We start from the raw sequence: 10,796 nt of genomic DNA on the forward strand, positions 1-10,796 counted from the left end.
TCTGAGACATAAGACTGTTGTAGGACTTCAAAACCTGTAGGAATCATTGGATTCCCTAATAAATAAAAAGACTGTTGCAGGACTTAAAAAACTTTGGAGGATCATTGGCTTCTCTGACACATGACACAATGGACAATTGATTGGTTTTGGACTATCTCTTGGTTGCTGAAGAAGGTGTATGTGCAACTGATGTTTACATAACCTCCTTCTAGTAATTCTCGAAATCTTTTACAAGACCATGTTGATTTATATTGTTTGTTATATCATTACTAGCATGTACAATTCATGTTTGTTACACCTCATCTAGTCTGCACTGACTGTGGGGAGAGTCATCACTAATAGCCTGTGCAGTATTGTTATGTGCTTGTGTAATACCTCCCATGCTGATGGGTTTGTGCATACCTGTCTCTAAGATCCTTTAGCCCAAAAATCCACTAGCAATCCCCGCTTCCCTTTGGTGCTTTTCATCTCTCTTCCTGAGATGTTAGGGAGGGCGTGATTATCTTCTTTTTAGTGCTTTCATCTCCCTTCCTGAGAAGTCAGGGCGGGGGGGGGGGGGTGATCACCTCCTTTTTGGTGTTTTTCACCACCATTCCTGAGAAGTCAGAGAGGATGTGATCATCTCATTTTTGGGATTCTCACCTCCCTGAGAAGTCAGGGATGGCGTGACACTTATGTTCTAAAATAAAAGAAAGGGGGAGATGTAAAGTGCTAGAACTGAGTGGATGTACTTGACCTAGATGCAAGGTAATCCAGCACTTATGGCTACTTACCAATTGGACAATTCTCTATTAACATGTTTGGAGGATGACCCTACTCAACTCCAGCGATCTGGAGGTGTGGTGAGAGAAGGGAGGAGAGATCAGCGGGTGGAGTAAGAGAAAGAGGATTCATTCTTTGGTGGTAGAGAGAGAGGAATGAGGTATAGAGATTCCTATATTTAATCCCCTGAGAGGGACTCCAAAAGACCAAGAATAAAGACTTTTGCTTATCCTGACTCAGCTGATTCTAAGATATCCAGGTGTGAAAATGAGAAGGTATACTTGTTAAATGGAAGGGGGAAAAAGTTTTAAATGGTTCTCCATTGTCTAAAATATAAAATACAACACCCTAGTTTGGTATTTCAGGTCCCCCTAATCTGGTTCACTAAATCTTTCCAGACTTACTTCATACCATTTCTCTTTATAAATCTATTTCTTGTATACCTTCAAGACATTCCTCATTCCTGCATTGAAATGAGGCTTACCTCCTGCAATGGTAGTTTACTCCCTCTTAATTTTACATCAATGTTTAATTCAGGTACTAACTCTTTCATGAAACCTCTAACTGTTCCATATGTTGGTGTTTTCTGTAGCGAGCTGTCGTCTCTAGAAGCTGCCGGATCGCTCTCTGGGAAGAGATCTGCTGTGTCTACTCAAATCTTTAAGACAGATTCTTCTTCCTGTAGTGAACCGTTGTCTCCAGGCAGTTGCTGTTAACTCTTGTCCTTAGAAGTGACTTCCCTTCCTGCAGAGAGCCCCGTCAGGCCTGATGTAATGCAGAGAGTCTTCCTTTTATCTCTGGGAGTCCTCTCTTTTATTCTCCCAGAGAATGGGCGTGGGATAATGCAAGGGCTTCTGGGAAGAACCACCCCAGCCAATGAGCTTGCCCCCTCTATCAAGTCAACCTGAGTTCTCACCTTGTAATTGTCCAGAAAACCTGAGTTCTCACTTAGTAATCCTAACATCTCCCCCTTTCTTTTGATTTAGAACATAGGACAGTCATGACCTTGAAACATAAATCCATCAATATGGGAAGTATTACAGATAATTACATAAATGACCTTGAAACATAAATCCATCAATATGGGAAGCATTACAGATAATTACATAAATTACATAAACACATAGTAACATAGTAACATAATACATTCTAGAAGTATATAACATAATCAAATAATCATAAATTGAAAATTTATAAATGTCCATAAGTCCATTGTCCATTAGTCTCATCTTGTGTGAGGAAGTCCAATGATTCCTGCTGTTTTTTAAAGTTCTTTAACAGTCTTCTTATTATCCATGCTCTTTCAGTGTCAGATGTTTCTTAGATCTTCTCCTTTATTTTGAGGTCTTTCTCTTTTTCTGTCTCTCTCTGATGGACAAGGCGAATATGACTCGTTGGCACCCATCTGATTCCTTCTCCTGCTGAAGAAATACAAGCAAACCCTCTCCCCCAGGCAGTTAACCTATCTGGTCCCTTCCATTCACCACTTTCTGGATCTCTCCACATCACCTGGCGATTATCTAAGGACAGTGGAGATGCTCGCACTGGACACTGCCCTTCTGGTGGGTTATAAAACCTGTCTGCCGGAGCCAGTGCATCTTTGTCAAAAATTAGAAAATTAATGGTATAGAGAACTAAATTTAGAAGTTCCCTAGGGCTACCTGTGGCTCCCCCTTTCTTTTGTTTTTGGAGGAGTGTCTTAATATCTCTGTTTCTTCTCTCTACTATTGCCTGCCCTTGAGGATTAAAGGGTATGCCCGTGGTATGTAAAATCTTATACTGTGCACAAAAGTGTGTAAAATGTTTGGACGTATATGCAGGTCCATTGTCTGTTTTTATTGCTTGTGGCACACCCATAATTGCAAAAGCCTGTATAAGGAATTCAGTGACCACTCGGGCTGTCTCTTTTGCTGCTGGCATTGCAAATGTGAATCCTGAAAAGGTGTCTACCACTACATGGATAAAAGATAGACGACCAAAAGATTTATAATGGGTCACATCCATTTGCCAGATTTCATTGGGTCTCAAACCACGAGGATTCTTCCCTGGAGGGAGTGTAGGAGCATGGAAAGGAAGACAAGCTTTCTCAATTATCTTAGAACTCTAATTACCATAACTGCATCCCTAATTCTTCCATTTATGGTTGGAAATCAGATCTTTAGAGATAAGAACTATATGTCATTTTTATCTTTGCATCTTCAGCATCAATACAGTACTTAGCACATAGTACATGTTCAGCAAATATTTGTTGAGCTGAAATATTTGGTTATGTTTATAGAAGACCTTTTATATGCGATCAATATGCTCCTACCATACTTTTCTACCTTTGTGGAAGTTTACATAATTCAAAGATTATGGTGCTCTGCTAATTGCAGCCATAAATATCACTTACAGAACATTGGAGTTTAAAAAAAAATGTTTGTTGGAGAAGCTTAGAGTCATTAAAAATATTTGCATTCCCAAATATAAGCCAACCTGCTTTATTCTTTCTATTGATGAACTTAGTTGATTGTCTAACAACAATGTATGTACAAATTCTGTATACCAATTTACTAGTTTTAGAAGTTGTCTATCAAACTGAATTCCATAACACTGGCAACAGGTTTTCTTCATTCAAATTTTGTTTGCTTCTGTGTGGATAGTTAAAGCAAACTCATTTGAATGATTACATATCTCACATAACAAGGACTACAATGTTCCTGGCTTAAGGTAATTAGCATAATGTTATTCACAAACAAAATCACCTAAAGGAGCTGATCCTTTGAAGGGAATGCTTTCATTTTCAACCTCTGACCAAGTAACAGTTTTAAAATATCTGCATGAAGAAAACTGAAAAGTTCCCATGATAATAAGTCACTTAACCCTGTTTACTTTAATTCTTTTTCTGTTAAAAGCAAGATTTTTATAGACAGATTCTTAAAAATCTAATATTTCAAATGTATAAAGAACTTTGTAAAATTTATAAGAATACAAGTCACTCCCTAATTAATGAATGGTCAAAGATTATGAACAGGCAGTTTTTCGAAATAAAAGAAATCAAAAATTAAAATTACATAAAAAGATGCTCTAAAACATTATTGATTAGAGAAATGCAAATTAAAATAACTTTGAGATGTCATTTTATACCTATCAAATTTGCTAAAATTATTGAATGGGAAAATGACAAATGGAGGGATGTGGAAAAATTGGGATTATAATTCATTTTTAGTGGAACTGTTAACAGATCCAACCATTTTTGATTATATATAGTAAGTGATAAATACTTGTTGATTTGGTTGACTAAAATAGGATAAAAGGTCAGACTATTTGCTTAATTGTTTTCTTATTCTTATCTCTTCCCTAATTCATAGAAAATTTTATCTTTGCTTTCATAAATTGATTTTTTACTCTACAAAGACAGCTATTCAGAAAATATCCAATCTGATAATCATTTACTTCATACCTGTTAAGATGCTGTCCATTTTTATATGTGATGTTATTCATTGTGAAATTACCAGGTCTTTTCTCTAAGTGTCTATCCTTTATCTAAATAAATCAACTGGTAAACACAAATGCTTTTATGAATGTTTGAATCCCTTAGAATTTTCCTCTAGCCTTCTAAAACATTTTTTCCTTTTTACTAATTCAGTGATATATGCAAATATTGTTTTAAAAAAGAATCAGTAAAAAATGACAACTACTAGATGACTTGAGACTTTTCTTCAGATTAAGTGTTGATGGAATAAGAAATCTATTATTTTTATTCATACTTCTTCAAGCAGCAGAATGGTTAATTGTACTTATAGAGTGAGAAACTATGTGAACTTATTTGAAAAAACCGTCCCTTGGGTCTTAATTACTTAATTGCCATGAAGCATACGATAAATAATTGCCATATATTTTTAGGTCACATAAGACATGCACATCAGAGAAAATCAATCTTCTTATTTCTTAAATTAAACCAAGAAAATTTTTCTTCATATAACTTTGAAACCAGGAACCTTGGAAATGTTTGAAGCATTTGTCATTTTGATATTTGTCATCATCTTGCAATCATTAGAATTTTTCTTAATTTTTTTCATTTTTATAGAAATGTGAAAAGATCATTTTAATTTTTTCAATAGTTTATGTGTTTGTATTTTTGTCCTACAATATTTAAGTTAATATGACTTAATAGAAGCTCATTCCACCTTTCTCCAAACTTGCTTTTATCTCCAATGTTTCTCAATATTTTGAGCTGATGTTCTTCTAAATCTTCCATCATTACCTTTTTCTAAGGTATTGGACATAATTTTACATAGTACAGCAGCATTTGTTTTGACTGTTATCTCTCTTATCACATCAAACAATATGATTAAACATGCTGACAAACTCTTCTAGGATACAATTGGAGAAATCTCATCAATAATGAAGACATGATAACAATCATCCCACTGAACTATGTACACATAGATAGTCGTGAATAAGAGATTCAGTAAGTGATTCCATCCAAATCATCATGCTCTGATTACAATAGTATTGTAGAGATTTAAGCCAAAAGAATCAATGTCTTGATCTTTCTCATGATCTCTCTCTTAAGATGCATCTTTTTCTTCTCATATTAACTACTCATTTTATGAGTGACTACCAACAAAATGAATTAGATGTCATAGTTATGACCTTTCCTCAGTTTCAGATGCTTCACAAATATACTCACCTGAGTTAGAAATTTATCCTATAATAACAACTAGTATTTATGTGTGTGTTTTTCAACTTTCAGAGTATTTTCCTCACAATAGAAATGTAAAGTAGGTAGTGCAAGTATTATCTTCATTTTTCTGAAGAACAAATTGAAGTTTATTGAAGTAAATCTTTCTCTTGGTTGCCCAACTAGGATTATAAATTTAAAATTAGAAGGGTGCTTAGAGTTCAAGTACAACTTCTTCATTTTACTGGTAAGGAAACATAAAGCTTAAATGATTTGTCTAGGGTCAGATAATAAAAGGTAGAATTTGAACACAAGTCTTTTTGACTCAGGTCCATGGCCCTATTGCCTCTTAAAGTTGATGTGATAAAAATGGGATCCAAATTCATATTTTCAGAGTGTTAACTCTGTTGTTCTTTCTACTATATCATGCTATCCTTCTATAGAAAATTATCTCAAGCATCTAAAATTGCTTCTATAACTCTCTAGATATTGTCCAACACATTCTACATGATAAGGTCTAGAATTGGGGTACCTAAATGAAATTAGGGTTTAGTTGAGGTCTAGTGGCAGGTTCGGAGTACAGGAATCAAATAGAGTTCCCCTGCAACGCCTTTGGATTTGGCTCAAGGATACAGAGTTAAATGAGGTCTAGTAGTGATGCAAGAGTCCCCTGTAAAGGAATTTACAGACCCTAAAACCTAGATTGATAAAAGAGGTTTATTATGGTGTTTAAAAGTAAAATCTAGTTAGTAAAGTTGAAGGTAGAGATAAAAGGCACCAGAACCAGAGTTCCAGTGGGCAGAAATCCCTTGACATGGCAGGTGTAAGGCTGCCATGTTTGAGATCTCTGCAAAGAGATGACTCCAGCTTGGCTCTTTTATAATAGGAGGCTTTGGCTACAAGCTGAAGGGGGCTTGTGGGTGGAGTCCCAGATTGGGCTGGGTTATAGCCAGGGTTAGAATTTGAATTGAATTCAATGCGTTTCAGGACTGAGCCAGATAAAGATAAAACTGTTTGTACTTAGAATGGAGTCCCCCTCCCTGAGGCAGAGTCCAAGGCAGGTTTTCTCTTTTAAGAGTTTTGGGGTTTCCTCATCATTCTGACTCTGCCTCTGTCTTGGTCTACCCCAGTCGCTGAGCCATGTGGGTATATATGTCATTGAGAACTCACATTTGCCACTGAATACTTTGAGATGAGAGTCCTGTCCAGTCAATTATACTCTCCAATTGATAAAATTAAAAACTCTCTAATCGCTATCTTGCCCCAGTTTCTCTGGCATTACAATACCTCATACCAAGATTACATTTCCATTTTATCCTTGCATTTGCAAACTTCTATAACTTTTTTTTGATCCTCCAGATGTTAGTTCTGCCATTAAAAAATGATTGACTTTTCTTGTCTTTATGCATCAATTGTTTTTTGTGCATGTGTATATATATGTGCATGTGCATATGTGTATGGAGAGAGAGAAAGAAACATATACATGTAAAAATGCATGAGATTGTACTCTGTCATGAGATAAATGAATGTCATTACTTTGCCAGGAGTAGCATTATTTGTATCGATTCATTTTTTAGGTTCTTATGTATGTTACAGTTATCCTATTAAAATATGAATTCCTTGAGAATAAGAATTGTTTCATCCCCTGCATTGCATTTCCCAAAGTCAGCAGAATGTCTGGCATGTACTAAGCAGTTAATAATTGCTCGTCAAATGATTAATTGATGGCAGTGAATGGATTATTATTTCTAAAACAAGAAATATCAAGTTAGAAGGGAGAGAGGAGGATGCTAAAAAGACAGCTTCAAGGTAAATGACAGACTTCTCAGAATAGTTGGTTGGATACATGGTCTGGGAATAAGCTAGATATAGTGGAGTGCTTGGATTCTCACTCACTCATAGATAAAGAAGATAATTTGATCCTCTGCTAAAGTTCTGACAAGGGGGCAGTTAGATGGCGCAGTGGATAGAGCACCAGCCCTGAATTCAGGAGGACCCGAGTTCAAATCTGGCCTCAGACACTTAACACTTCCTAGCTGTGTGATCCTGGGCAAGTCACTTAACCCCAGCCTCAAAAAAATAAAAATAAAAATAAAAAATAAAGTTCTGACAATATAATGAATCCTTGAAATATTAAAATAAAAAATTTAAAGTAAGGCTCACCAATTATCAATGGTCAATAATAATAATTAATGATGCTAGAAAAACACTTTACAAAGCTCTCTTCTCCCAACATTCTTGTAAGAGAATGAAATGAACTATTTTGACAATAATTTAATTTTAAGAAAATAACAGGCAAATGATGAAATCTAAAGGAAGAATAATTTAGAAGCCAGTGCTATACAGCTGCTGAAGTCCAAGAGGATTTTGAATAAGAAATGGACCTTTCAAGGAGTCTTCTATAGTCAATAATCACTGTCATTTCCAAAATAGAAATTGTTGAAAAGGGACATTTCTCATATAACTTGAAAATTATAAAACAAAGACTTTCTTAAAGTGAACTGATTAAAACTATGAACATTATTTGTTTTTCCCCTTGATCATAATAAGAAGAGCTTTGCAGTTTATTTTGCTTTTTCATGAAAAGTTTTTTTTAACTAAATCCCATAAAACTACATATTATGCTCAATATTTTCAATGGTTAAGTCCCTTTCTGTGATTTTAAATTGAAAAGTAAAAAAAAAAAAACCAAACAAAAAAAAAACTTTTTAACCTTGTCACTTGGTATCAGTGTCTATGGATTTAATTATCACCTCAAAGATGATACTTCATTTGACAGATGAAAAAATAAGAAAGGAGGAAAATGGACTTGCCCAAAGTCATACATATAGGAAGAAGAATGAGGAGTTGAACTAAAGTCCTTCTAATCCAAAATAAGCACTCCTCTCAAGGTCTCTCAGTCCCCTCTGCAGGACAGAAAGCCTTCCTTATTTCTTCCATGGTGTTTGTATGGGAACTCAAGCAAATGGGACAAAAATATACACTAACTTGGGAAGATTTAGATCATTTAAGTAATGGTGCCAACAGATGGCAAATGAAGAGATATGGAAGTTAATGCCAAAATAATTACTTTTCAAACCAGGAGCCAAGCTATCAAGTATGCTCTCTAAGAAACAATCCTGTAATATGAGGCATGGGGGGTGGGGAGGTAGGATGGTGGGAAAGAAAAGGTATACTTTTCTTAAGGAAGTTTTTCATTAAGGAATGCATAGTCTCATGATATCAATTGCACTTTTGTGGATTTTGCCAAATTGTAGGTCAAATACACTGAGTGCATTAGGATCATAAAAACACAGAGAACCCTTGTAGACTCTAAGGAGCTTAAGGTCATAGACTATTTCTTTTGGTCCATCCACCACCAATACAATGTCCTAAATACAAGACTTTAATAAATGCTTCTCTGGCATTTAAAGTCCTTAAGGATTTGATTCAATAAATAAATAAATATTTACTTATTAAATGTCTGCTATCTATCAAATTGGACTCTAAGCACTAATGCTACATCTAGAGACAAATAACAATCATTGCCCTAAAGTACTTTATAATCAAATGAAGGAGATAATATACAAATAAAACGTAAAAAGTAGTTATGCATTCCCCCGTCCAGGGGTCAACATGTCGGGGCTCAACAAGATAGAGCTGGAGGGCTGTCTTGACCTGCTAGGCCTAATGGAAACTTCCGAAATCCTCGCACTATTCGACACCATCACCAACCGCCTGGTTCAGCCCCAGGACAGCCAAGGAAAAAAAGAGAAAAAAACCCTGAACAATTTGATGATTGTTACAAATTAGGAGAAGAATTCTGCCAGTGGTTCTTTGAGCTTCTCAACTCTCAGAATCCTTTCTTTAGACCACCCCAAGAAAAATGGGGACCACAGCACTTTTGGGTTGATGTCAAGCTAAAATTTTGTTACAATACATCAGAACAAAATGTGATGGACTATCATGGTTCAGAACTGGTGAGCCTTCGTTTACTGTCTCTGGTGAAAGAAGAGTTTCTATTTCTTAATCTCAATTTAGATTGCAATAGATTGAAGTGTGTATCCTCTCCACATGGATTAGTTGTAGTTGCAGTTACTGGTACTGTCCACCGAGGCAGTATGTGTTTAGGCATCTTTGAACAAGTATTTGGCCTCATCCGCAGCCCTTTTCTAGTAAACACTTGGAAAATAAAGTTTGTCAATCTAAGTATTGTTGGAAAGAATTCCCTTGAACCTGGAGTGACATTGGAGAAGCCTTCAATTACATTGGAATCCAAAGAATTAGAACCACTATATAATGGAAATGGAGCAACATGTAGTAGAAATGAAGCATTGCTTACTGAAACCCCTATTTTATGTAGTAGAAGTGGAAACCAGGCACTGTGTCATGAAAATGAGGCATCATGTAACAACATATGAGTTGGAATTATTTAATCTAAAATACTGAGTACTGTATATCAAATTAAAAAAAAACTTTTTATTCAGAACCTCTTCAGCTTAAGCTGTACCAATATTGATCAGATGATTTCAGGGTTGCAGGGTTAGCATATTTCAGTTCAGATACTGTTGTTGACTACAAACTAAAATTTTATGTCAATGCAATATCTCTTTCAACTTCAGTTTGGACAAATATGAAACCTTGACCCCATTCATCAAATAAATTTCACTTTAGATTTCATGATTAATAATGTGCCTTAGAAATCAAGCAATATTTTCATTTTATTTTGCAGAAATTCTAATTCTTTCTAAATATTTACTTTGTAATAGAAAAAAGAGTACAATAATTTGCATGATTTCCTACTGATTTTTATTTTAGATATATTTTATTGAGCAGTTATTACAAAATAGGGTATACAGCTATAATGGAAATCATTTTTCCTCTTGAGTTGGTAACCTTAATGCAAAATCAAATACTTGAGCCAGCTGGATGATAAACTCTTGTATTTAATTGTATTTAAGAAAAAAAATGCTAGTGATTTATTATATGGCTATTCATAGTACAAGTTATATACCTTTCAAAAAACATCAAAACTTATTTTCCCAAACTATTCTGGCATTGGGCAAATGTTAATTTCAAAATGAATTAACATTGAACCTTATTTATGCCTACTTGATAAGATGCATCTTTTCACTACACTTATGAAAATTCCTATTGCAAAGTCATCTTGATTGGTATAAGTTGTTTTTTTTTTAAATAGTAAATTTCACTCCGGTGTGTTTTGTATTTATTGATATTTTTTCCCTGCTTAATTTTTTATTTGATTTGGATTATACACTTCAATTGCCAGGAATAGATTAATGAAAATAGAAAAAAAAGTAAAGTTATTTAAAAGATAAATAGGAAAAAATTGACAGAGATAAGGCACTAGAATTAGGAGTTACAAAAG

General features: G+C 34.8%; 1 protein-coding gene across 1 annotated transcript in view; it reads left to right on the forward strand.

Annotated features, from left to right (window-relative positions):
• LOC141552878 (uncharacterized protein C3orf38 homolog) overlaps positions 1–9,828 on the forward strand; it is a 61,170-nt gene extending 51,342 nt beyond the window's left edge. The window contains 2 exon segments of the mRNA XM_074284807.1: positions 9,036–9,165; positions 9,168–9,828. Coding sequence (XP_074140908.1) covers positions 9,036–9,165; positions 9,168–9,828 — 791 coding nt within the window.
• The last annotated feature ends 968 nt before the right edge of the window (positions 9,829–10,796 follow it).

The sequence above is a fragment of the Sminthopsis crassicaudata genome, chromosome 2 (genome assembly GCF_048593235.1).
Source record: "Sminthopsis crassicaudata isolate SCR6 chromosome 2, ASM4859323v1, whole genome shotgun sequence".
Taxonomy (NCBI): domain Eukaryota; kingdom Metazoa; phylum Chordata; class Mammalia; order Dasyuromorphia; family Dasyuridae; genus Sminthopsis; species Sminthopsis crassicaudata.